The sequence below is a fragment of the Heterodontus francisci genome, chromosome 48 (assembly GCF_036365525.1).
Source record: "Heterodontus francisci isolate sHetFra1 chromosome 48, sHetFra1.hap1, whole genome shotgun sequence".
Classification (NCBI taxonomy): domain Eukaryota; kingdom Metazoa; phylum Chordata; class Chondrichthyes; order Heterodontiformes; family Heterodontidae; genus Heterodontus; species Heterodontus francisci.
In genome coordinates this window covers 10,287,423-10,315,390 of record NC_090418.1, presented here as the reverse complement: position 1 = coordinate 10,315,390, position 27,968 = coordinate 10,287,423, and the positions used below count along the sequence as shown (strand labels likewise).

General features: G+C 55.0%; 1 protein-coding gene across 2 annotated transcripts in view; it reads right to left on the bottom strand.

The window, feature by feature from the left end:
• Positions 1-27,968, bottom strand: part of LOC137357562 (phospholipid scramblase 2-like) — a 72,956-nt gene that overhangs the window by 33,490 nt on the left and 11,498 nt on the right. For both annotated transcript variants that reach the window (XM_068023983.1, XM_068023982.1), the window contains 3 exons: positions 22,519-22,592; positions 12,746-13,086; positions 11,955-11,997 (listed from right to left, as the gene is read on the bottom strand). In XM_068023983.1, coding sequence (XP_067880084.1) covers positions 11,955-11,997; positions 12,746-13,086; positions 22,519-22,531 — 397 coding nt within the window. In that variant the 5' untranslated portion in view covers positions 22,532-22,592. The remainder of the gene's footprint in view (positions 1-11,954; positions 11,998-12,745; positions 13,087-22,518; positions 22,593-27,968) is intronic.

The window sequence follows — 27,968 nt, the reverse complement described above, 5'->3', positions numbered from 1 at the left end:
GCCCTGCACCCCAGGGTCTCGTGCCATTATTAAAGGGCCCTGCACCCCAGGGTCTCACGCCATTATTAAAGGGCCCTGCACCCCAGGGTCTTGTGCCATTATTAATGGGCCCTGCACCCCAGGGTCTGATCCCATTATTAAAGAGCCCTGCACCCCAGAATCTCACGCCATTACTAAAGGGCCCTGCACCGCAGGGTCTCATGCCATTACTAAAGGGCCCTGCACCCCAGGGTCTCATGCCATTATTAAAAGGCCCTGCACCCCAGGGTCTGATCCCATTATTAAAGGGCCCTGCACCACAGAGTCTCATGCCATGATTAAAGGGACCTGCACCCCAGGGTCTGATCCCATTATTAAAGGGCCCTGCACCCCATGGTCTCATGCCATTATTAAAGGGCCCTGCACCCCATAGTCTCACGCCATTATTAAAGGGCCCTGCACCCCAGGGTCTCACGCCATTATTAAAGGGCCCTGCACCCCAGAGTCTCACGCCATTATTAAAGGGCCCTGCACCCCAGGGTCTCATGCCATTATTAAAGGGCCCTGCACCCCAGGGTATGCCATTATTAAAGGGCCCTGCACCCCAGGGTCTCATGCCATTACTAAAGGGCCCTGCACCCCAGGGTCTCATGACATTATTAAAGGGCCCTGCACCACAGAGTCTCATGCCATTATTAAAGGGCCCTGCACCCCAGGGTCTGATCCCATTATTAAAGGGCCCTGCACCCCATGGTCTCATGCCATTATTAAAGGGCCCTGCACCCCAGAGTCTCACACCATTATTAAAGGGCCCTGCACCCCTGGGTCTCATTCCATTATTAAAGGGCCCTGCACCCCAGGGTCTCATGCCATTTTTAAAGGGCCCTGCACTCCAGGGTCTCTTGCCATTATTAAAGGGCCCTGCACCCCTGGGTCTCAGTCCATTATTAAAGGGCCCTGCACCCCAGGGTCTCATGCCATTATTAAAGGGCCCTGCCCCCCATGGTCTGATCCCATTATTAAAGGGCCCTGCACCCCATGGTCTCATGCCATTATTAAAGGGCCCTGCACCCCAGAGTCTCACGCCATTATTAAAGGGCCCTGCACCCCTGGGTCTCATTCCATTATTAAAGGGCCCTGCACCCCAGGGTCTCGTGCCATTGTTAAAGGGCCCTGCACCCCAGGGTCTCATGCCATTATTAAAGGGCCCTGCACCCCAGGGTCTCACGCCATTATTAAAGGGCCCTGCACCCCAGGGTCTCGTGCCATTATTAATGGGCCCTGCACCCCAGGGTCTGATCCCATTATTAAAGAGCCCTGCACCCCAGAATCTCACGCCATTATTAAAGGGCCCTGCACCGCAGGGTCTCATGCCATTACTAAAGTGCCCTGCACCCCAGGGTCTCATGCCATTATTAAAAGGCCCTGCACCCCAGGGTCTGATCCCATTATTAAAGGGCCCTACACCACAGAGTCTCATGCCATTATTAAAGGGACCTGCACCCCAGGGTCTGATCCCATTATTAAAGGGCCCTGCACCCCATGGTCTCATGCCATTATTAAAGGGCCCTGCACCCCAGAGTCTCACGCCATTATTAAAGGGCCCTGCACCCCAGGGTCTCACGCCATTATTAAAGGGCCCTGCACCCCAGAGTCTCACGCCATTATTAAACGGCCCTGCACCCCAGGGTCTCATGCCATTATTAAAGGGCCCTGCACCCCAGGGTCTCATGCCATTACTAAAGGGCCCTGCACCCCAGGGTCTCATGCCATTATTAAAGGGCCCTGCACCACAGAGTCTCATGCCATTATTAAAGGGCCCTGCACCCCAGGGACTGATCCCATTATTAAAGGGCCCTGCACCCCATGGTCTCATGCCATTATTAAAGGGCCCTGCACCCCAGAGTCTCACGCCATTATTAAAGGGCCCTGCACCCCTGGGTCTCATTCCATTATTAAAGGGCCCTGCACCCCAGGGTATGCCATTATTAAAGGGCCCTGCACCCCAGGGTCTCATGCCATTACTAAAGGGCCCTGCACCCCAGGGTCTCATGACATTATTAAAGGGCCCTGCACCACAGAGTCTCATGCCATTATTAAAGGGCCCTGCACCCCAGGGTCTGATCCCATTATTAAAGGGCCCTGCACCCCATGGTCTCATGCCATTATTAAAGGGCCCTGCACCCCAGAGTCTCACACCATTATTAAAGGGCCCTGCACCCCTGGGTCTCATTCCATTATTAAAGGGCCCTGCACCCCAGGGTCTCATGCCATTTTTAAAGGGCCCTGCACTCCAGGGTCTCTTGCCATTATTAAAGGGCCCTGCACCCCTGGGTCTCAGTCCATTATTAAAGGGCCCTGCACCCCAGGGTCTCATGCCATTATTAAAGGGCCCTGCCCCCCAGGGTCTGATCCCATTATTAAAGGGCCCTGCACCCCATGGTCTCATGCCATTATTAAAGGGCCCTGCACCCCAGAGTCTCACGCCATTATTAAAGGGCCCTGCACCCCTGGGTCTCATTCCATTATTAAAGGGCCCTGCACCCCAGGGTCTCGTGCCATTGTTAAAGGGCCCTGCACCCCAGGGTCTCATGCCATTATTAAAGGGCCCTGCACCCCAGGGTCTCACGCCATTATTAAAGGGCCCTGCACCCCAGGGTCTCGTGCCATTATTAATGGGCCCTGCACCCCAGGGTCTGATCCCATTATTAAAGAGCCCTGCACCCCAGAATCTCACGCCATTATTAAAGGGCCCTGCACCGCAGGGTCTCATGCCATTACTAAAGTGCCCTGCACCCCAGGGTCTCATGCCATTATTAAAAGGCCCTGCACCCCAGGGTCTGATCCCATTATTAAAGGGCCCTACACCACAGAGTCTCATGCCATTATTAAAGGGACCTGCACCCCAGGGTCTGATCCCATTATTAAAGGGCCCTGCACCCCATGGTCTCATGCCATTATTAAAGGGCCCTGCACCCCAGAGTCTCACGCCATTATTAAAGGGCCCTGCACCCCAGGGTCTCACGCCATTATTAAAGGGCCCTGCACCCCAGAGTCTCACGCCATTATTAAACGGCCCTGCACCCCAGGGTCTCATGCCATTATTAAAGGGCCCTGCACCCCAGGGTCTCATGCCATTACTAAAGGGCCCTGCACCCCAGGGTCTCATGCCATTATTAAAGGGCCCTGCACCACAGAGTCTCATGCCATTATTAAAGGGCCCTGCACCCCAGGGACTGATCCCATTATTAAAGGGCCCTGCACCCCATGGTCTCATGCCATTATTAAAGGGCCCTGCACCCCAGAGTCTCACGCCATTATTAAAGGGCCCTGCACCCCTGGGTCTCATTCCATTATTAAAGGGCCCTGCACCCCAGGGTCTCATGCCATTTTTAAAGGGCCCTGCACTCCAGGGTCTCTTGCCATTATTAAAGGGCCCTGCACCCCTGGGTCTCAGTCCATTATTAAAGGGCCCTGCACCCCAGGGTCTCATGCCATTATTAAAGGGCCCTGCACCCCAGGGTCTGATCCCATTATTAAAGGGCCCTGCACCCCATGGTCTCATGCCATTATTAAAGGGCCCTGCACCCCAGAGTCTCACGCCATTATTAAAGGGCCCTGCACCCCTGGGTCTCATTCCATTATTAAAGGGCCCTGCACCCCAGGGTCTCATGCCATTTTTAAAGGGCCCTGCACCCCTGGGTCTCAGTCCATTATTAAAGGGCCCTGCACCCCAGGGTCTCATGCCATTATTAAAAGGCCCTGCACCCCAGGGTCTCATTCCATTATTGAAGGGCCCTGCACCCCAGGGTCTCATGCCATTATTAAAGAGTCCAGCACCCCAGGGTCTCATGCCATTATTAAAGGGCCCTGCACCCCATGGTCTCATGCCATTATTAATGGGCCCGGGACTCCAGAGTCCCATGCCATTATTAAAGGGCCTTGCACCCCAGGGTCTGATCCCATTATTAAAGGGCCCTGCACTCCTGAGTCCCATGCCATTATTAAAGGGCCCTGCACACCACGGTCCCATGCCATTATTAAAGGGCCCTGCACTCCAGAGGCTCATGCCATTATTAAAGGGCCCTGCACCCCAGGGTCTTATGCCATTATTAAAGGGCCCTGCACCCCAGGGTCTCATGCCATTATTAACGAGCCCTGCACCCCAGGTTCTCATGCCTATTAAAGAGCCCTGCACCCCAGGGTCTCATGCCTATTAAAGGGCCCTGCACCCTCGGGTCTCATGCCTATTAAAGGGCCCTGCACCCCAGGGTCTCATGCCTGTTAAAGAGCCCTGCACCCCAAGGTCTCATGCCTATTAAAGGGCCCTGCACCCCAGGGTCTCACGCCATTATTAAAGGGCCCTGCACCCCAGGGTCTCATTCCATTATTAAAGGGCCCTGCACCCCAGGGTCTCACGCCATTATTAAAGGGTCCAGCACCCCAGGGTCTCATGCCATTAGTAAAGGGCCCTGCACCCCAGGGTCTGATCCCATTATTAAAGGGCCCTGCACCCCATGGTCTCATGCCATTATTAAAGGGCCCTGCACCCCAGAGTCTCACGCCATTATTAAAGGGCCCTGCACCCCAGGGTCTCACGCCATTATTAAAGGGCCCTGCACCCCATGGTCTCATGCCATTATTAAAGGGCCCTGCACCCCAGAGTCTCACGCCATTATTAAAGGGCCCTGCACCCCTGGGTCTCATTCCATTATTAAAGGGCCCTGCACCCCAGGGTCTCATGCCATTTTTAAAGGGCCCTGCACTCCAGGGTCTCTTGCCATTATTAAAGGGCCCTGCACCCCTGGGTCTCAGTCCATTATTAAAGGGCCCTGCACCCCAGGGTCTCATGCCATTATTAAAGGGCCCTGCACCCCAGGGTCTGATCCCATTATTAAAGGGCCCTGCACCCCATGGTCTCATGCCATTATTAAAGGGCCCTGCACCCCAGAGTCTCACGCCATTATTAAAGGGCCCTGCACCCCTGGGTCTCATTCCATTATTAAAGGGCCCTGCACCCCAGGGTCTCGTGCCATTGTTAAAGGGCCCTGCACCCCAGGGTCTAATGCCATTATTAAAGGGCCCTGCACCCCAGGGTCTCATGCCATTATTAAAGGGCCCTGCACCCCAGGGTCTCGTGCCATTATCAATGGGCCCTGCACCCCAGGGTCTGATCCCATTATTAAAGAGCCCTGCTCCCCAGAATCTCACGCCATTATTAAAGGGACCTGCACCCCAGGGTCTGATCCCATTATTAAAGGGCCCTGCACCCCATGGTCTCATGCCATTATTAAAGGGCCCTGCACCCCAGAGTCTCACGCCATTATTAAAGGGCCCTGCACCCCAGGGTCTCACGCCATTATTAAAGGGCCCTGCACCCCAGAGTCTCACGCCATTATTAAAGGGCCCTGCACCCCAGGGTCTCATGCCATTATTAAAGGGCCCTGCACCCCAGGGTATGCCATTATTAAAGGGCCCTGCACCCCAGGGTCTCATGCCATTACTAAAGGGCCCTGCACCCCAGGGTCTCATGCCATTATTAAAGGGCCCTGCACCACAGAGTCTCATGCCATTATTAAAGGGCCCTGCACCCCAGGGACTGATCCCATTATTAAAGGGCCCTGCACCCCATGGTCTCATGCCATTATTAAAGGGCCCTGCACCCCAGGGTCTCGTGCCATTATGAATGGGCCCTGCACCCCAGTGTCTGATCCCATTATTAAAGAGCCCTGCACCCCAGAATCTCACGCCATTATTAAAGGGCCCTGCACCGCAGGGTCTCATGCCATTATTAAAGGGCCCTGCACCCCAGAGTCTCATGCCATTATTAAAAGGCCCTGCACCCCAGGGTCTGATCCCATTATTAAAGGGCCCTGCACCACAGAGTCTCATGCCATTATTAAAGGGACCTGCACCCCAGGGTCTGATCCCATTATTAAAGGGCCCTGCACCCCATGGTCTCATGCCATTATTAAAGGGCCCTGCACCCCAGAGTCTCACGCCATTATTAAAGGGCCCTGCACCCCAGGGTCTCACGCCATTATTAAAGGGCCCTGCACCCCAGAGTCTCACGCCATTATTAAAGGGCCCTGCACCCCAGGGTCTCATGCCATTATTAAAGGGCCCTGCACCCCAGGGTATGCCATTATTAAAGGGCCCTGCACCCCAGGGTCTCATGCCATTACTAAAGGGCCCTGCACCCCAGGGTCTCATGCCATTATTAAAGGGCCCTGCACCCCAGGGACTGATCCCATTATTAAAGGGCCCTGCACCCCATGGTCTCATGCCATTATTAAAGGGCCCTGCACCCCAGAGTCTCACGCCATTATTAAAGGGCCCTGCACCCCTGGGTCTCATTCCATTATTAAAGGGCCCTGCACCCCAGGGTCTCATGCCATTTTTAAAGGGCCCTGCACTCCAGGGTCTCTTGCCATTATTAAAGGGCCCTGCACCCCTGGGTCTCAGTCCATTATTAAAGGGCCCTGCACCCCATGGTCTCATGCCATTATTAAAGGGCCCTGCACCCCAGGGTCTGATCCCATTATTAAAGGGCCCTGCACCCCATGGTCTCATGCCATTATTAAAGGGCCCTGCACCCCAGAGTCTCACGCCATTATTAAAGGGCCCTGCACCCCTGGGTCTCATTCCATTATTAAAGGGCCCTGCACCCCAGGGTCTCATGCCATTTTTAAAGGGCCCTGCACCCCTGGGTCTCAGTCCATTATTAAAGGGCCCTGCACCCCAGGGTCTCATGCCATTATTAAAAGGCCCTGCACCTCAGGGTCTCATTCCATTATTGAAGGGCCCTGCACCCCAGGGTCTCACGCCATTATTAAAGAGTCCAGCACCCCAGGGTCTCATGCCATTATTAATGGGCCCGGGACTCCAGAGTCCCATGCCATTATTAAAGGGCCTTGCACCCCAGGGTCTGATCCCATTATTAAAGGGCCCTGCACTCCTGAGTCCCATGCCATTATTAAAGGGCCCTGCACCCCACGGTCCCATGCCATTATTAAAGGGCCCTGAACTCCAGAGGCTCATGCCATTATTAATGGGCCCTGCACCCCAGGGTCTTATGCCATTATTAAAGGGCCCTGCACCCCAGGGTCTCATGCCATTATTAACGAGCCCTGCACCCCAGGTTCTCATGCCTATTAAAGAGCCCTGCACCCCAGGGTCTCATGCCTATTAAAGGGCCCTGCACCCTCGGGTCTCATGCCTATTAAAGGGCCCTGCACCCCAGGGTCTCATGCCTGTTAAAGAGCCCTGCACCCCAGGGTCTCATGCCTATTAAAGGGCCCTGCACCCCAGGGTCTCACGCCATTATTAAAGGGCCCTGCACCCCAGGTTCTCATTCCATTATTAAAGGGCCCTGCACCCCAGGGTCTCACGCCATTATTAAAGGGTCCAGCACCCCAGGGTCTCATGCCATTAGTAAAGGGCCCTGCACCCCATGGTCTCATGCCATTATTAATGGGCCCGGGACTCCAGAGTCCAATGCCATTATTAAAGGGCCTTGCACCCCAGGGTCTGATCCCATTATTAAAGGGCTCTGCACTCCAGAGTCCCATGCCATTATTAAAGGGCCCTGCTCCCCACGGTCCAATGCCATTATTAAAGGGCCCTGCACCCCAGGGTCTGATCCCATTATTAAAGGGCCCTGCACCCCATGGTCTCATGCCATTATTAAAGGGCCCTGCACCCCAGAGTCTCACGCCATTATTAAAGGGCCCTGCACCCCAGGGTCTCACGCCATTATTAAAGGGCCCTGCACCCCAGAGTCTCACGCCATTATTAAAGGGCCCTGCACCCCAGGGTCTCATGCCATTATTAAAGGGCCCTGCACCCCAGGGTATGCCATTATTAAAGGGCCCTGCACCCCAGGGTCTCATGCCATTACTAAAGGGCCCTGCACCCCAGGGTCTCATGCCATTATTAAAGGGCCCTGCACCACAGAGTCTCATGCCATTATTAAAGGGCCCTGCACCCCAGGGTCTGATCCCATTATTAAAGGGCCCTGCACCCCATGGTCTCATGCCATTATTAAAGGGCCCTGCACCCCAGAGTCTCACGCCATTATTAAAGGGCCCTGCACCCCTGGGTCTCATTCCATTATTAAAGGGCCCTGCACCCCAGGGTCTCATGCCATTTTTAAAGGGCCCTGCACTCCAGGGTCTCTTGCCATTATTAAAGGGCCCTGCACCCCTGGGTCTCAGTCCATTATTAAAGGGCCCTGCACCCCAGGGTCTCATGCCATTATTAAAGGGCCCTGCACCCCAGGGTCTGATCCCATTATTAAAGGGCCCTGCACCCCATGGTCTCATGCCATTATTAAAGGGCCCTGCACCCCAGAGTCTAACGCCATTATTAAAGGGCCCTGCACCCCTGGGTCTCATTCCATTATTAAAGGGCCCTGCACCCCAGGGTCTCGTGCCATTGTTAAAGGGCCCTGCACCCCAGGGTCTCATGCCATTATTAAAGGGCCCTGCACCCCAGGGTCTCACGCCATTATTAAAGGGCCCTGCACCCCAGGGTCTCGTGCCATTATTAATGGGCCCTGCACCCCAGGGTCTGATCCCATTATTAAAGAGCCCTGCACCCCAGAATCTCACGCCATTATTAAAGGGCCCTGCACCGCAGGGTCTCATGCCATTACTAAAGGGCCCTGCACCCCAGGGTCTCATGCCATTATTAAAAGGCCCTGCACCCCAGGGTCTGATCCCATTATTAAAGGGCCCTGCACCACAGAGTCTCATGCCATTATTAAAGGGACCTGCACCCCAGGGTCTGATCCCATTATTAAAGGGCCCTGCACCCCATGGTCTCATGCCATTATTAAAGGGCCCTGCACCCCAGAGTCTCACGCCATTATTAAAGGGCCCTGCACCCCAGGGTCTCACGCCATTATTAAAGGGCCCTGCACCCCAGAGTCTCACGCCATTATTAAAGGGCCCTGCACCCCAGGGTCTCATGCCATTATTAAAGGGCCCTGCACCCCAGGGTATGCCATTATTAAAGGGCCCTGCACCCCAGGGTCTCATGCCATTACTAAAGGGCCCTGCACCCCAGGGTCTCATGCCATTATTAAAGGGCCCTGCACCACAGAGTCTCATGCCATTATTAAAGGGCCCTGCACCCCAGGGACTGATCCCATTATTAAAGGGCCCTGCACCCCATGGTCTCATGCCATTATTAAAGGGCCCTGCACCCCAGAGTCTCACGCCATTATTAAAGGGCCCTGCACCCCAGAGTCTCATGCCATTATTAAAGGGCCCTGCACCACAGAGTCTCATGCCATTATTAAAGGGACCTGCACCCCAGGGTCTGATCCCATTATTAAAGGGGCCTGCACCCCATGGTCTCATGCCATTATTAAAGGGCCCTGCACCCCAGAGTCTCACGCCATTATTAAAGGGCCCTGCACCCCAGGGTCTCACGCCATTATTAAAGGGCCCTGCACCCCAGAGTCTCACGCCATTATTAAACGGCCCTGCACCCCAGGGTCTCATGCCATTATTAAAGGGCCCTGCACCCCAGGGTATGCCATTATTAAAGGGCCCTGCACCCCAGGGTCTCATGCCATTACTAAAGGGCCCTGCACCCCAGGGTCTCATGCCATTATTAAAGGGCCCTGCACCACAGAGTCTCATGCCATTATTAAAGGGCCCTGCACCCCAGGGACTGATCCCATTATTAAAGGGCCCTGCACCCCATGGTCTCATGCCATTATTAAAGGGCCCTGCACCCCAGAGTCTCACGCCATTATTAAAGGGCCCTGCACCCCTGGGTCTCATTCCATTATTAAAGGGCCCTGCACCCCAGGGTCTCATGCCATTTTTAAAGGGCCCTGCACTCCAGGGTCTCTTGCCATTATTAAAGGGCCCTGCACCCCTGGGTCTCAGTCCATTATTAAAGGGCCCTGCACCCCAGGGTCTGATCCCATTATTAATGGGCCCTGCACCCCAGGGTCTGATCCCATTATTAAAGGGCCCTGCACCCCATGGTCTCATGCCATTATTAAAGGGCCCTGCACCCCAGAGTCTCACGCCATTATTAAAGGGCCCTGCACCCCTGGGTCTCATTCCATTATTAAAGGGCCCTGCACCCCAGGGTCTCATGCCATTTTTAAAGGGCCCTGCACTCCAGGGTCTCTTGCCATTATTAAAGGGCCCTGCACCCCTGGGTCTCAGTCCATTATTAAAGGGCCCTGCACCCCAGGGTCTCATGCCATTATTAAAAGGCCCTGCACCCCAGGGTCTCATTCCATTATTGAAGGGCCCTGCACCCCAGGGTCTCACGCCATTATTAAAGGGTCCAGCACCCCAGGGTCTCATGCCATTATTAAAGGGCCCTGCACCCCATGGTCTCATGCCATTATTAATGTGCCCGGGGCTCCAGAGTCCCATGCCATTATTAAAGGGCCTTGCACCCCAGGGTCTGATCCCATTATTAAAGGGCCCTGCACTCCTGAGTCCCATGCCATTATTAAAGGGCCCTGCACCCCACGGTCCCATGCCATTATTAAAGGGCCCTGCACTCCAGAGGCTCATGCCATTATTAAAGGGCCCTGCACCCCAGGGTCTTATGCCATTATTAAAGGGCCCTGCACCCCAGGGTCTCATGCCATTATTAACGAGCCCTGCACCCCAGGTTCTCATGCCTATTAAAGAGCCCTGCACCCCAGGGTCTCATGCCTATTAAAGGGCCCTGCACCCTCGGGTCTCATGCCTATTAAAGGGCCCTGCACCCCAGGGTCTCATGCCTGTTAAAGAGCCCTGCACCCCAGGGTCTCATGCCTATTAAAGGGCCCTGCACCCCAGGGTCTCACGCCATTATTAAAGGGCCCTGCACCCCAGTGTCTCATTCCATTATTAAAGGGCCCTGCACCCCAGGGTCTCACGCCATTATTAAAGGGTCCAGCACCCCAGGGTCTCATGCCATTAGTAAAGGGCCCTGCACCCCATGGTCTCATGCCATTATTAATGGGCCCGGGACTCCAGAGTCCCATGCCATTATTAAAGGGCCTTGCACCCCAGGGTCTGATCCCATTATTAAAGGGCTCTGCACTCCAGAGTCCCATGCCATTATTAAAGGGCCCTGCACCCCACGGTCCCATGCCATTATTAAAGGGCCCTGCACTCCAGAGTCTCACGCCATTATTAAAGGGCCCTGCACCCCAGGGTCTTATGTCATTATTAAAGGGCCCTGCACCCCAGGGTCTCATACCATTATTAACGAGCCCTGCACCCCAGGTTCTCATGCCTATTAAAGAGCCCTGCACCCCAGGGTCTCATTCCTATTAAAGGGCCCTGCACCCTCGGGTCTCATGCCTATTAAAGGGCCCTGCACCCCAGGGTCTCATGCCTATTAAAGAGCCCTGCACCCCAGGGTCTCATGCCTATTAAAGGGCCCTGCACCCAGGGTCTCACGCCATTATTAAAGGGCCCTGCACCCCATGATATAAGCTCGGGGTAGCCTCAGCTCACAGCAACAGATTGGCTGCTGGTCAACACAACTTGGCACTGAGTTGTCAATGACCCTGCGAGGGGCCTTATGGAGATCAAAGGATGAAGCCCACCCGAAAGTCCGCCGCCAAGCGCTGATGGCGTTAGCACGGCTCCCTTGGCGGACACCTTGTCTGCGGCTGGCAGGGTGACTCCCAACTACACCAACCAAGAACCTCCCTGCAGACTTGCATGTTGCTATGACAACCCATGGCAAAGGCAGAGCTGCGGGCCGAGATTCGGCACCCGTATGGCCCGCCCTCCTCCAAAACTCCGCTTCGTCTGTCTGTCCTTCCTGGTTTGTTCCCCTCTAACCGAGACAGGGCTCAGTGGGGACACTGAGTGAAGCCTGGCCAGGGAAGTAACCAGAGTTTGCCCAGGAGGGACCAGGGAAGAGCGGGGGGGTTGGTGAAGGATGAAGCGGGGGGTGGGGGGGTGGGTGGACTGAATCATTTTCTTCGGTGAGCTTACCTTCTACCACCTCCACCTTCTGATGGATGAGCACTTGATCGATCTGTGGACAAAACAGACGAGAGCTGAGCCCGGCGCTCGGCAAACGGCAGTCCTCGATCCGGAGCGCCCACCCACCAAGCGGCTTTGGAATGACCCGCCAGCTGGGCAGGCCCTACCCATTACTGCCTGGTGCCCAATCTCTATCTGACCAACCCTTGCCCCGAGTACGTAGTATTGACGGCTGATCTGATCACGGGGCTTGTTTAATGGGGTAGATACGGGGAAACTGGTGCGGGAAATAAGATCGTAAGAAATAGCAGTGGGAGGAGGCCATTCGGCCCCTCAAACCTGCTTCCCCATTCAATAGGATCATGCCTGGTTTTCTACCTCAACTCCACTTGCCCTTATCCCACGATTCCCGCAATGCCCCAAAATCTATCGATCTCAACCCTCTGAGTGAAGAAATTTCTCCTCAGCTCAGCCCTTATCCTGAGACTGCGACCCTCTTGTTCCAGACTCTCCATCCAGGCGGGGAGATCAGCCTCTCAGCATCGACCCTGTTAAACTCTCGAAGAATTTTATACAATGCAGAGAGATCTGTTTGTAAAGACAAGGAACCCGTCTGCTTTTGTCGAAGCCGCTTTGCAAACTTGTCCTTCCTCTCGGGACTCTCTGCTCTGGCATTCCACCTTAAAATGACATCCGTTATAAATGATATTCGTCCCCCCGGAATGGATCCTTCCGCCCTGCACGGCATTAAAACGCCCTCCGCCATGTGTCTGCCCATTTCGCCAGTGGTCGGAGCTTACCTGTGCCAGGTACTCCAATCCAGGGGTCCCGCTGCCGTCTCCCATCAAGGGGGCTTGGACGATGCCGGGATCCTCTTCGTGGTGCCCGTGGTGAGCGCCCGACTGCGGGGTGTGGATTCCCGAGCCGCCGTAGGGGCCCGGAGGGCTGACGTGGTGAGGGGGGACGTTGCCGGGCGGGGCCGAAGGGTAAGGCAGGAAACCAGGGGACGGGGCGGGGTGGGTGGCATCGTGGGGGGGAAAGCTGGGCTGCGGGAGGCCGGCGGCAGGTGGGTAGCTGTAATGAGGAACGGGGTATCCCGCTGGTTGGGCCCCGGGATACGCAGATGGCCCAGTCGGATAGCCTGAAAAAAAAGACACACAGCGGCACTTACTATATCGTGTGCACTGGGAGAATGGGCAGTGCTGAGGGCTAGACATTGACCTTTAACCCCTGCGGGCTGTGGGCAAGACACTGACCTTTCACCCCTGCGGCCTGTGGGATAGACTGACCTTTCACCTCCACGGCCTGTGGGCGAGACATTGACCTTTCGGTTCTGTGGCCTGGGGCCCAGTCACTGACCTTTCACCTCTGCAGCCTATGGGCCAACAACTGACCATTCCTCTCTGGGGTTGCTTCAGATCCAGCTCACACTGCATGAAGATGTTCTTTGTGTGCTGACTGAAAGAGTCCGACCTAAAATGGCTCCACATCTCAGCCAATTGAGCCCCCAGTGCTCCCTCAAGGTGGCACGGAATTAGTGTCCTCGTTCAAACTGACAATATTGAAAGTGCTGGTCCCTTTAATAAACCAGGACTCATTTCAGTGTTCATAGAGAGCAGCTGATGTTCATTATAGTTTTGCATTTAAGGGCTGGGTTTTTGGCCAGTGGGGGAGTGTTAGTCTGGAACGAAAGAGTGGGAACTGATATTTTGACTGAACTATGAATGGCCAATAAGATCGTTGTGGATCAGAGACTGTCATTGACTTCTTCATTTTGGTGAATGGACATCCGCCTGTTCAACACAAACTGGACTCAGGATGACAGGTGTAGAAGATTTAACATGTCTGCAGGAGGGGGAGCGCTCCACAGTTTAGCATGTAGAGGGAGTTTTACTCTGTATCAAACCCTGTTTTTTTTTCTTTTTGTTACCCCGTGCTGTACCTGTCCTGGGAGTGTGCGATGGGGACAGTATAGAGGGAGCTTTACTCTGTATCTAACCCCCGTGCTGTACCTGTCCTGGGAGTGTGCGATGGGGACAGTATAGAGGGAGCTTTACTCTGTATCTAACCCCCGTGCTGTACCTGTCCTGGGAGTGTGCGATGGGGACAGTATAGAGGGAGCTTTACTCTGTATCTAACCCCCGTGCTGTACCTGTCCTGGGAGTGTGCGATGGGGACAGTATAGAGGGAGCTTTACTCTGTATCTAACCCCCGTTTTTTTTTTTTTCGTTTTTTTTTCTGTATCTAACCCCCGTGCTGTACCTGTCCTGGGGAGTGTTTGATGGGGACAGTGTAGAAGGAGCTTTACTCTGTATCTAACCCCCGTGCTGTACCTGTCCTGGGAGTGTTTGATGGGGACAGTGTAGAGGGAGCTTTACTCTGTATCTAACCCCCGTGCTGTACCTGTCCTGGGAGTGTTTGATGGGGACAGTGTAGAAGGAGCTTTACTCTGTATCTAACCCCCGTGCTGTACCTGTCCTGGGAGTGTTTGATGGGGACAGTGTAGAGGGAGCTTTACTCTGGATCTAACCCCCCGTTATTTTTTTTTTTATTTTTTTATTTTTTTTTCCTTTATATATTTTTTATGTCGAGGGGGCCTTTATTCCTCAGGCCCCCTTTATATACACACTTATATTTTTAAAATAACTTTATTAAAAACAGAAATAAACAAAAACTCAAATTAAAATGCCATTCTCGGCGTCGACAATGCACTCCAGTCCCTGCGGTGCCCACCGGTCGCGGAAGGCCTCTAGCGTACCGGCAGACACCGCATGTTCCTTCTCCAGGGACACCCGGGCGCGAACGTAACCGCGGAAGAGGGGCAGGCAATCGGGGAGGACGGACCCCCAGACTGCCCGCAGCCTGGACCTGTGAATTGCCACCTTGGCCAGGCCCAGGAGCAGACCGACGAGGAGATCCTCCTCCCGGCCCAAGCCCCTCTGCACCGGGTGCCCAAAGATCAGGAGCGTGGGACTGAAGTGCAGCCAGAATTTGAGGAGCAGCCCCTTCAGATACTCAAAGAGGGGCTGCAACCTCGCACACTCCGTATAAACATGGAACACGGACTCGTCCAGGCCACAGAAAGTACAGGTGGCCTGGGAGTCCGTGAACCTACTTAAAAGTCTATTGCACGGGACTGCTCTGTGCAGCGCCCTCCACCCCAGGTCCCCGATGTAAAGGGGGAAGACTACCGGTAGAGAGACCTCCATCGGGGTTTCCCCTCGCCGCCAGATGGCAACGCGGACCGCCAGGGCGTGTCCGGCCGGCTGACGAGGGCGAGGAAGTGGAGAGTGTGCAGGAGCAGCCCGTACAGGAAACCCCTCCGCGCCGATTGGAATGGTACGGAGGGCATTTCCGAGAGGAGGCTCGGGTTGTGCGGGACCGGCTCCCGAGGAGGGTTTCGGGGCCTGGGTCCGATGAGCAGTTCCGGCCGAGTGGGGGTCACCTCGGCCGGGATCGCTCCGCACTCCCGCAGTGAGGGGCGTCCCGGGGGTTTCGGCTACTCCTCCGCCCGCCGGACCGTCCCCGGAGTTGGCCGCCCGGGCAGCTGAGGCGCTCTCCCCCGCCGGCGGGGGAGCGCCCTGACTGGAGGCGACCATGTTCCAGACTCGGAATAGATCCCGGAAAAAGACAGGCAACTCCCTCAGAGAGGCGCGGCTAACGGACTCCACCGGGAGCTGCGTGTCGTCTTGAAGGCAGTGACACTGGCGGAAAAAATACGTCGCCAGCGCACACCATCTGGGAGGATGCTCGACGTACAGGTATCTCTGCAGGGTCCGAAGGCGGAGAGTCGCAGCCTGGGTGCGGACGCACACCAGCGACTGACCACCCTCCTCGATCGGGAGACTCAGGACCGCGGCAGAGACCCAGTGTTTCCTCATGCCCCAGAAGAAATCGACGAGTTTCTTCTGGATCTTGGTGGCAAATACAGAGGGCGGGGCCAAAGTGACCAACCAGTACCACAACATGGAGGCCACCAGTTGGTTTATGACCAACGCTCGGCCCCTGTAAGAAAGCACTCGGAGCAGTCCTGTCCAGCGCCCCAGCCGAGCGGTGACTTTCGCCTCCAACTCCTGCCAGTTTGCCGGCCAGGCTTCCTCAGCGGGGCTAAGGTGGACTCCCAGATAGAGGAGGTGCGTGGTGCTCCACGCAAAAGGTGTCATCTCCTCCGGCAGGGAGTCCACCCGCCACTGACCAATCAGGAGTCAGGAACATTTCTCCCAATTGATCCTCGCGGAGGACGTGGCAGAAAAGGTCTGTTGGCAGTCGCGCATCCTCCGCAAGTCAACGGGATCTGTGATTGCGAGGAGCACGTCGTCGGCGTAAGCCGAGAGGACGACCCGCATGGCCGGCTCGCGCAGAGCCAATCCCGTCAACCTCCTGCGAAGCAGGCACAGGAAGGGCTCCACGCAGATGGTATACAATTGGCCGGACATGGGGCACCCCTAACGCACTCCTCTCCCAAAGCGAAGGGGCGCAGTCAAGGATCCGTTAACTTTGACTCGACACTCTGCAGCGGCGTATAAAAGTCGGACCCGGGCCACAAATTGCGGCCCGAGTCCGAAAGCGCACAGAGTCCCGAAAAGGTAATCGTGATCCACCCTGTCGAACGCCTTCTCCTGATCGAGGGAGAGAAAGGCGACCGACTGACCAGTCCTCTGGGAAAGATGGATCAAGTCCCGGACCAGGTGGATGTTGTCCTGGATGGACCGGCCCGGGACCGTGTAGGACTGGTCGGGGTCGATCATGTGGGCCAGCACGGAGCCCAGGCGGGTAGACATAGCCCGGGCAAAGATCTTGTAATCCGTGCTGAGGAGGGAGACCGGACGCCAGTTTTTAAGCAGGCGGAGATCGCCCCTCTTCGGCAGCAGGACGATGACCGCCCTGCGCCACGAGAGGGGCATCTCCCCGGTCGCCAGGCTTTCCCCCAGGACCCGCGCGTAATCGTCCCCCAGGACGTCCCAGAACGCCCTGAGGAACTCCACGGTCAACCCATCCAGCCCTGGGGATTTGCACCTCGAGAGCTGGTGGAGGGCGCCAGTCAGCTCCGCCAACGTGAGCGGAGCCTCCAATCTGTCGGCGCCCTCCGGGCTGACCTGCGGCAGGTCCTCCCACAAAACTCTGCGCGCATCCTCGCTGGACGGATCCGGAGAGAACAACGCACTGTAATAAGTACGGACCAGGAGGCCCATTCCCTCCGGATCCGTGATGGAGGATCCGTCGTCGGCCAGCAGCTCGATGAGCTGCTTACAGACCCCCCGCCATTTTTCCAGCAAGTAGAAGAAGGGTGAGGCGTGGTCCAAATCTTCCAGGATCTGGATCCGCGACCTCACGTACGCGCCTCGGGACCCTATGAGCTGCAGGTCCCTCAGCGCGCCCTTCTTCTCTTTGTACGCCTGCCACAGGGCCGGGTCCACGATGGCATGACCGAGGCGGGACTCCAAGTTGAGCACCTCCCTCTCAAGGCGCCCTATCTCGGCTTCCCGCCTCTTGGTCGACCCCTTCGCGTACTCCTGACAGAAGACGCGGATGTGAGTCTTGCCCACATCCCACCATAGCCTCAAGGAGGGGAAGCCCCCCCGCTTCCTTCTCCAGTCGGCCCAGAATCGACAGAACGAGTCCAGAAATCGCTCGTCCTCCAGCAGCTGGTTGTTAAAGTGCCAGTACGCGGACCCCGCCCGCGTGCGGAGCAGAGTGAACTCCGCCCATACCAGGTGGTGGTCCGAGCACGGCACCAGCCGCATGGAGGCCGCCGAGACGTGGGAGACGTACGCCTGCGAAAAGTAGAGGCGGTCGATTCGCGACCCTCCTCCTCCAGACCTCCACGTGAAGGCGCTGGAGTCGGGATGGAGATTCCGCCAGACGTCCACCAAGTTAAGGGAGCTGATCAGTCCCCTCAACTTCTCCACCGATGCTTGGCCGCGCTGGGGACCGGAGCGATCCCCCACCTCGAGAGTTCAGTTAAAATCCCCCCCGAGGATGATGCACTCGCCGCTATCGATGGAGCTCAAGAGAGCGGACACTTCTTCAAAGAAGCGCGCTTGCAACGCGCCGGGCCTGGGCGCCTACACGTTCACAAAGTGGAGCGGCACGTTACCCAGGCGAACGGCGAGGTGGAGCAAGCGGCCCGGCACTAGCTCCTTGACCCCCAAGATCTCCGGCTGAAAAGTCGGGGCCAACAAGATAGCCACCCCACTAGAAATAGGGGTGAGGTGACTCATGTAGACCCCACACTGCCACTCCAGGAGCCAGGTGGCTTCGTCTCCCAGAACGGTGTGGGTTTCCTGCAGAAAGCTCACCGCGTATCTCCCTTCTCTAAGGACTGAGAGATTGTGAAATCTGCAGTGAGCCCCTCTGCTGCCGTTGATGTTGAGGCTGGCTATGGTTATCTTCATGTCAAAGGTACTTAAAACCCGTCACCAACAGCTCACTGTGAGGAGGGAGTGGAAGTGCACCTGGCCTTCCACTCCTCCAGCAACCCATTGAGGAACACGTTAAAACGGCGCCTCTCAACCAGTTTCACGCCCGCGCGCTTGCCCGCTTTCTTCAGGGCAGCACGGATGGACTGTATGATCAGCGCCAGATTCGACCAATGGCCGAGGGCCAGCTGAACTTTATTGCGGCAACCCCTGCAAGCCGCGAGGAAATCCCGGAGTTCCGCTGTGGGGATGAGAGGAGATTCGGTGGGAGGCACGAGGGACTCCACCACCTCACTGGCGATGGAATCAAGATCACCCTCTGTGCCCCACAGCGAATCCCCATCCTCCTCCGGGTCGTCACCGCCAGCGGCCGACACATCCACCACACACTGTGGGGCGGACATCCTGGCCGCGCCAGCTGGTCCTGCCTCCGTCACGATCCCACCCCCAGGATCGATGGCGGAGGAGTCTTCTCTGGGTTCTATTTTAAAACTGGAGCCTGTGGGCGCCAGCAGCCCAGGACCCCCCTCCACCTCCGTCCCCAGGCCAACGAGTGGTCCAGGGGAGACATAAGATCCCGACTCCGGAAATCCAGCCGGAGCCGAGACCGGAGGCGGAGAGAGGAGGCCATCTCCCGCTCCGCCAGCACCCACAGGTCCAGCAGATGGGGCAGCATTCTCAGTTTTCACCAGGTCGGGTGTCTCCTGGTTGGTGGTGGACTCTGGCTGGGAGGGCTGACCCTCTGGGGCATCGCCCTCCCTTCCATTCAGGGCAACCGACCCAGTAGCAGTGGCGGAATGGGCGGCGTCCCCAGGCTCCCCCACCACAAGCAGGGCCCCACTTACTCCTTCAGGAGGGGCCTCATGTACCGGGGCCTTCCCCTCCCCTCCATCCTGAGGAATAGGGAGCTCCTGCCCGGACTTTGCAGCCTTGGTGGTGGCGGTAGGGGAAACCTGAGGATCCGAAACACGAGGCAGCTCCCCCCCAACAGATGGGCCCAGCACCTCAGGGCCCTGTGTTATTTCTGTGGAGGGGTGCCTTCTCCTCTTTTTCCCACTAGGGCGCGGAGGCTCAGAGACCTCCATGTCATCAGAGGCCTCCGCACCCTTTTTTTCCTTTTTAGTCACCCTGGGCCTGAGCCCAGCCCTGGGACAGGTGGATTCCATGGGAATGGGCTTTGGGCTGAGCTCAGGCTCGGGTTGAGTCAATGTGTCCAGAGGACGTGCCTCATGATGTTTCTTTTTTCCTCGCGTCTTCCTTCCACTCGGACGGACGCTCCCCTCCCCGCCGGAGGCTGTGAAAACCACAGCCTCCGGAACCGACTGAGCGGTGTCTATTGGAAGTGTGGGGGGAGTGGGAGGAGGTGCTGTGGAACCACTCTGGGCCGCCGAGGTGGAGCTGGCGACCGGGAGGTTGGGGCAGTTCTTCCGAACAGGCCCCACCCCCTTGCAGACGTGGCACCGCGCCCCATCCGAGGTCCAAAAGACGCGGTAGGCCGTCCCCTGGAACTCCACATAAAATTGGCCCTCCGTGTCCTCCTCCCACGCCAGCTGCATAAATAACTGGCGGCGGAAGGAGTAGACATGTTGGAGGCTGTGCTCCCGAAGACCAAGCCGGACTGGGGTGATCCCCGACCTCACCTCCCCCAGATGGTGCAGGTTGGGGAGGAGGAGCTCACTGGGAATGAAGGGTGGGACGTTGGACAACATTATCCGATGCACAGTGGCCCCCAGAGGGTCCACTGGCAGGAAGGTCCCCCCACAGCGAGCCCCTTACTCAGGGCCAGGGACACCGCCCGCTCGGTCCTCAAAAAGAACACAGCCTTCCCATACATCTTTGAGGCCGCAACAATAGCCGAGGGGCCGACAACCACAGCCATTGCCTTAACGCAGGCCTCAATATACATGTTGGGGTGGGGATAGCTCTTCACCCCATGGCTGGATGTTATTAATTTAAAGGGTGACGGGGCCACGTGGGCAGCCACAGAAGCTGCAGCTGCATAGGTAGTAGAGGGCCCCGCCACCGGTGATGAAGGGCTTGCCATGGGTCTAAGAGCTAAACCCACCCCAAATTGTGGGCTTGCACACCAAATATCAGCGATTCACTGAAAATATTGAATATGTATTAAAGACAAGCAAACAAACAACAGGTTAGTGGAGAGGCTGAGGTAATAGAGGAGAGGCAAAGGCAGGCTGGAAGGGATGACTTGCTTTCTGGAGGTGGTGCTCACAGCACACTTAAAACAGTCTTTGAACTTGGTCTTCCGGTCTTCTGGTTGGGGGAGTCGTCTTCACCTGGGTCAGCTGAAGCTGCCCAGGCTTGGCAATTGGGGTGGGGAGGGAGCTTCCCTGTGTGCTTTTGCAGCAGCACAGATTGCTGTTGAATTGGCAACCCCACCCCTTGTTGTTCCAGCCACTTGTTCCTCCCCCAACAGTCCAAAGTAAATTACTGGTGTTCAGCACCCACCTCCAGACAAAGCCTTGTTTCCAACAAAATGTCTCTTTCTTCTCTTTAATGGAGATTGTTGTTGAAGTTTCACCTCTGCTGAGTTGTAACTGCTCTCCCTTGCTCAGTGTAGCTCCTCTCTCCACCTCTGCAACCTCCAACTGCCACCAGCACTCTCAGCTGAGACTCGTTGCTGCAATCAGCAGTCAACACTCCAATTAGCCAGCAGCCAACCCCGTGCTGTACCTGCCCTGCGAGTGTTTGATGGGGACAGTGTAGAGGGAGCTTTACGCTATCTAACCTCGTTTTTTTTCTTTCTTTATTTTGCAGTTCTCTCCTCAGCTCTCCCTCTCCAGCAACACCTCCAGCAGCTGATTGCAGCACTGTCAGCTACACCTTGTTGCTGCACTCAGCACTCAGGTTTCCCAATCAGAGAGCAGCCAAGCCCGTTTTTTTTTTTTCTTTTTTTTTCTTTTTTAGAAAGAGCTTTACTCTGTATCTAACCCCGTGCTGTACCTGTCCTGGGAGTGTTTGATGGGGACAGTGTCGAGGGACATTTACTCTGTATCTAATCCCGTGCTGTACCTGTCCTGGGAGTGTTTGATGGGACAGTGTAGAGGGAGCTTTACTCTGTATCTAACCCCATGCTGTACCTGTCCTGGGAGTGTTTGATGGGGTCAGTGTAGAGGGAGCTTTACTCTGTATCTAACCCCGTGCTGTACCTGTCCTGGGAGTGTTTGATGGGGACAGTGTAGAGGGAGCTTTACTCTGTAACTAACCTCGTGCTGTACCTGTCCTGGGCGTGTTTGATGGGGACAGTGTAGAGGGACATTTACTCTGTATCTAACCCCGTGCTGTACCTGTCCTGGGAGTGTTTGATGGGGACAGTGTAGAGGGACATTTACTCTGTATCTAACCCCGCGCTGTACCTGTCCTGGGAGTGTTTGATGGGGACCGTGTAGAGGGACATTTACTCTGTATCTAACCCCCGTCCTGTACCTGTCCTGGGAGTGTTTGATGGGGACAGTGTAGAGGGAGCTTTACTCTGTATCTAACCCCCGTCCTGTACCTGTCCTGGGAGTGTTTGATGGGGACAGTGTAGAGGGAGCTTTACTCTGTATCTAACCCCCGTCCTGTACCTGTCCTGGGAGTGTTTGATGCGGACAGTGTAGAGGGAGCTTTACTCTGTATCTAACCCCGTTTTTTTTTTTTTTTCTTTTTTTTGTAGAGGGAGCTTTACTCTGTATCTAACCCTCGTACTGTACCTGTCCTGGGAGTGTTTGATGGTGACAGTGTAGAGGGACATTTACTCTGTATCTAACCCCGTTTTTTTTTTATCTAATCCCTGTTTTTTTTTTCACAGAGGAGCCAATCCCCGTTTTTTTTTTTTTCCACAAGGTGACCTTTATACCCCAGGCCCCTTTTATATTTTTCACATCGAGGGGGCCTTTATCCCTCAGGCCCCCTTTATGTACATATTTACAGTTCCCCCGTGCTGTACCTGTCCTGGGAGTGTTTGATGGTGACAGTGTAGATGGAGCTGGCATGAGATGATTGATGTGTGAAATGTTCTGTGGGTCAGCACTGATTCAGTTCCTGTTGATCACACACCCTGTCGACCAATCTGGGATCGACTGAGATAATCCTGAGGACAGGCACTACCCTAAGCAGTCAATCTTTCAAGATTTTCTAAACCTCAAACAGCGTACCTGGGGCAGACATTGAAACCGTTCTTCCTCCTTTCAGTCACAGAAACAATTCAGCAGAAAGAACTGGATGGGCCCTGGAAGAGAGGAGTGCCCGATGAATTGATATCTGGCAAAAACACTCTTAGAATTCTTCCTACCCATCATATGGTGAAAGACATGTACTGCAACAGCAAACAGACAAACAGCAGAAATATCAGATATGGTGCAGCTCGAAGCAATATCTCACTTCCTTAAATAAGAGACACTAACTGAACTATAGAGGTCAGTTTGTGCTGACTGTGTAGCATGTACACCCCCCCCATCAAACTGTAGCGACACAGGAATCCCCCATCAAACTGTAGCGACACAGGATCCCCCCCCATCAAACTGTAGCGACACAGGATTCCCCCATCAAACTGTAGCGACACAGGATCCCCCCATCAAACTGTAGCGACACAGGATCCCCCCATCAAACTGTACCGACACAGGATCCCCCATCAAACTGTCGCGACACAGGATTCCCCCATCAAACTGTACCGACACAGGATCCCCCCCATCAAACGTAGCGACACAGGATTCCCCCATCAAACTGTAGCGACACAGGATTTCCCCCATCAAACTGTAGCGACACAGGATCCCCCCATCAAACTGTAGCGACACAGGATTCCCCCATCAAACTGTAGCGACACAGGATTCCCCCATCAAACTGTACCGACACAGGATTCCCCCATCAAACTGTAGCGACACAGGATCCCCCCCATCAAACGTAGCGACACAGGATTCCCCCATCAAACTGTAGCGACACAGGATTCCCCCATCAAACTGTACCGACACAGGATTCCCCCCATCAAACTGTAGCGACACAGGATTCCCCCATCAAACTGTAGCGACACAGGATTCCCCCATCAAACTGTAGCGACATAGGATCCCCCATCAAACTGTACCGACACAGGATTCCCCCATCAAACTGTACCGACACAGGATTCCCCCATCAAACTGTAGCGACACAGGATTCCCCCATCAAACTGTACCGACACAGGATTCCCCCCATCAAACTGTAGCGACACAGGATTCCCCCATCAAACTGTAGCGACACAGGATTCCCCCATCAAACTGTAGCGACATAGGATCCCCCATCAAACTGTACCGACACAGGATTCCCCCATCAAACTGTACCGACACAGGATCCCCCATCAAACTGTACCGACACAGGATCCCCCATCAAACTGTAGCGACACAGGATTCCCCCCCATCAAACTGTACCGACACAGGATCCCCCATCAAACTGTACCGACATAGGATCCCCCATCAAACTGTACCGACACAGGATTCCCCCATCAAACTGTAGCGACATAGGATCCCCTATCAAACGTAGCGACACAGGATCCCCCATCAAACTGTACCGACACAGGATCCCCCATCAAACTGTACCGACACAGGATCCCCCATCAAACTGTACCGACACAGGATCCCCCCCATCAAACGTAGCGACACAGGATCCCCCATCAAACTGTCGCGACACAGGATTTCCCCATCAAACTGTACCGACACAGGATCCCCCATCAAACTGTACCGACACAGGATTCCCCCATCAAACTGTACCGACACAGGATCCCCCATCAAACTGTACCGACACAGGATCCCCCATCAAACTGTAGCGACACAGGATTCCCCCCCATCAAACTGTACCGACACAGGATCCCCCATCAAACTGTACCGACATAGGATCCCCCATCAAACTGTACCGACACAGGATTCCCCCATCAAACTGTAGCGACATAGGATCCCCTATCAAACGTAGCGACACAGGATCCCCCATCAAACTGTACCGACACAGGATCCCCCATCAAACTGTACCGACACAGGATCCCCCATCAAACTGTACCGACACAGGATCCCCCCCATCAAACGTAGCGACACAGGATCCCCCATCAAACTGTCGCGACACAGGATTTCCCCATCAAACTGTAGCGACACAGGATTCCCCCATCAAACTGTAGCGACACAGGATCCCCCATCAAACTGTACTGACACAGGATTTCCCCATCAAACTGTAGCGACACAGGATCCCTATCAAACGTAGCGACACAGGATCCCCCATCAAACTGTCGCGACACAGGATTTCCCCATCAAACTGTAGCGACACAGGATTCCCCCATCAAACTGTAGCGACACAGGATTCCCCCCATCAAACTGTAGCGACACAGGATTCCCCCATCAAACTGTAGCGACACAGGATTCCCCCATCAAACTGTACCGACACAGGATCCCCCATCAAACTGTACCGACACAGGATTCCCCCATCAAACTGTAGCGACACAGGATTCCCCCCATCAAACTGTAGCGACATAGGATCCCCCATCAAACTGTACTGACACAGGATCCCCCATCAAACTGTAGCGACACAGGATCCCCCATCAAACTGTACTGACACAGGATCCCCCATCAAACTGTACCGACACAGGATTCCCCCATCAAACTGTACCGACACAGGATCCCCCATCAAACTGTAGCGACACAGGATCCCCCCATCAAACTGTACCGACACAGGATCCCCCATCAAACTGTACCGACACAGGATCCCTATCAAACGTAGCGACACAGGATCCCCCATCAAACGTAGCGACACAGGATCCCCCATCAAACTGTACTGACACAGGATCCCCCATCAAACTGTAGCGACACAGGATCCCCCATCAAACTGTACTGACACAGGATCCCCCATCAAACTGTACCGACACAGGATTCCCCCATCAAACTGTAGCGACACAGGATCCCCCATCAAACTGTAGCGACATAGGATCCCCCATCAAACTGTAGCGACACAGGATTCCCCCCATCAAACTGTAGCGACACAGGATTCCCCCCATCAAACTGTAGCGACACAGGATCCCCCATCAAACTGTACCGACACAGGATCCCCCATCAAACTGTAGCGACACAGGATTCCCCCATCAAACTGTACCGACACAGGATCCCCCATCAAACTGTACTGACACAGGATTTCCCCATCAAACTGTAGCGACACAGGATCCCCCATCAAACTGTACCGACACAGGATTCCCCCATCAAACTGTAGCGACACAGGATCCCCCATCAAACTGTAGCGACACAGGATTCCCCCCATCAAACTGTAGCGACACAGGATTCCCCCCATCAAACTGTAGCGACACAGGATTCCCCCCATCAAACTGTAGCGACACAGGATTCCCCCCATCAAACTGTAGCGACACAGGATCCCCCATCAAACTGTACCGACACAGGATTTCCCCATCAAACTGTAGCGACACAGGATTCCCCCATCAAACTGTACCGACACAGGATCCCCCATCAAACTGTAGCGACACAGGATCCCCCATCAAACTGTACCGACACAGGATCCCCCATCAAACTGTAGCGACACAGGATTCCCCCCATCAAACTGTAGCGACACAGGATTCCCCCCATCAAACTGTAGCGACACAGGATCCCCCATCAAACTGTACCGACACAGGATCCCCCATCAAACTGTAGCGACACAGGATTCCCCCATCAAACTGTACCGACACAGGATCCCCCATCAAACTGTACTGACACAGGATTCCCCCATCAAACTGTAGCGACACAGGATTCCCCCATCAAACTGTACCGACACAGGATCCCCCATCAAACTGTACCGACACAGGATCCCCCATCAAACTGTAGCGACACAGGATTCCCCCATCAAACTGTACCGACACAGGATCCCCCATCAAACTGTAGCGACATAGGATCCCCCATCAAACTGTAGCGACACAGGATCCCCCCATCAAACTGTACCGACACAGGATTTCCCCATCAAACTGTAGCGACACAGGATCCCTATCAAACGTAGCGACACAGGATCCCCCATCAAACTGTACTGACACAGGATTCCCCATCAAACTGTAGCGACACAGGATCCCCCATCAAACTGTAGCGACATAGGATCCCCCATCAAACTGTAGCGACACAGGATCCCTATCAAACGTAGCGACACAGGATCCCCCATCAAACTGTACTGACACAGGATTTCCCATCAAACTGTAGCGACACAGGATCCCTATCAAACGTAGCGACACAGGATCCCCCATCAAACTGTACTGACACAGGATTTCCCCATCAAACTGTAGCGACACAGGATCCCTATCAAACGTAGCGACACAGGATCCCCCATCAAACTGTACTGACACAGGATCCCCCATCAAACTGTAGCGACATAGGATCCCCCATCAAACTGTACCGACACAGGTTCCCCCATCAAACTGTAGCGACACAGGATCCCCCATCAAACTGTACTGACACAGGATCCCCCATCAAACTGTAGCGACACAGGATCCCCCATCAAACTGTACTGACACAGGATCCCCCATCAAACTGTACCGACACAGGATTCCCCCATCAAACTGTAGCGACACAGGATCCCCCATCAAACTGTAGCGACATAGGATCCCCCATCAAACTGTAGCGACACAGGATTCCCCCCATCAAACTGTAGCGACACAGGATTCCCCCCATCAAACTGTAGCGACACAGGATCCCCCATCAAACTGTACCGACACAGGATCCCCCATCAAACTGTAGCGACACAGGATTCCCCCATCAAACTGTACCGACACAGGATCCCCCATCAAACTGTACTGACACAGGATTCCCCCATCAAACTGTAGCGACACAGGATTCCCCCATCAAACTGTAGCGACACAGGATTCCCCCATCAAACTGTACCGACACAGGATCCCCCATCAAACTGTAGCGACATAGGATCCCCCATCAAACTGTACCGACACAGGATTTCCCCATCAAACTGTAGCGACACAGGATCCCTATCAAACGTAGCGACACAGGATCCCCCATCAAACTGTACTGACACAGGATTCCCCATCAAACTGTAGCGACACAGGATCCCCCATCAAACTGTACCGACACAGGATCCCCCATCAAACTGTACCGACACAGGATCCCCCATCAAACTGTACTGACACAGGATTCCCCCATCAAACTGTAGCGACACAGGATTCCCCCATCAAACTGTACTGACACAGGATCCCCCATCAAACTGTAGCGACACAGGATTCCCCCATCAAACTGTACTGACACAGGATCCCCCATCAAACTGTACCGACACAGGATCCCCCATCAAACTGTACTGACACAGGATTCCCCCATCAAACTGTAGCGACACAGGATTCCCCCATCAAACTGTACTGACACAGGATCCCCCATCAAACTGTAGCGACACAGGATCCCCCATCAAACTGTAGCGACACAGGATCCCTATCAAACGTAGCGACACAGGATCCCCCATCAAACTGTACTGACACAGGATTCCCCATCAAACTGTAGCGACACAGGATCCCTATCAAACGTAGCAACACAGGATCCCCCATCAAACTGTACTGACACAGGATTTCCCCATCAAACTGTAGCGACACAGGATCCCTATCAAACGTAGCGACACAGGATCCCCCATC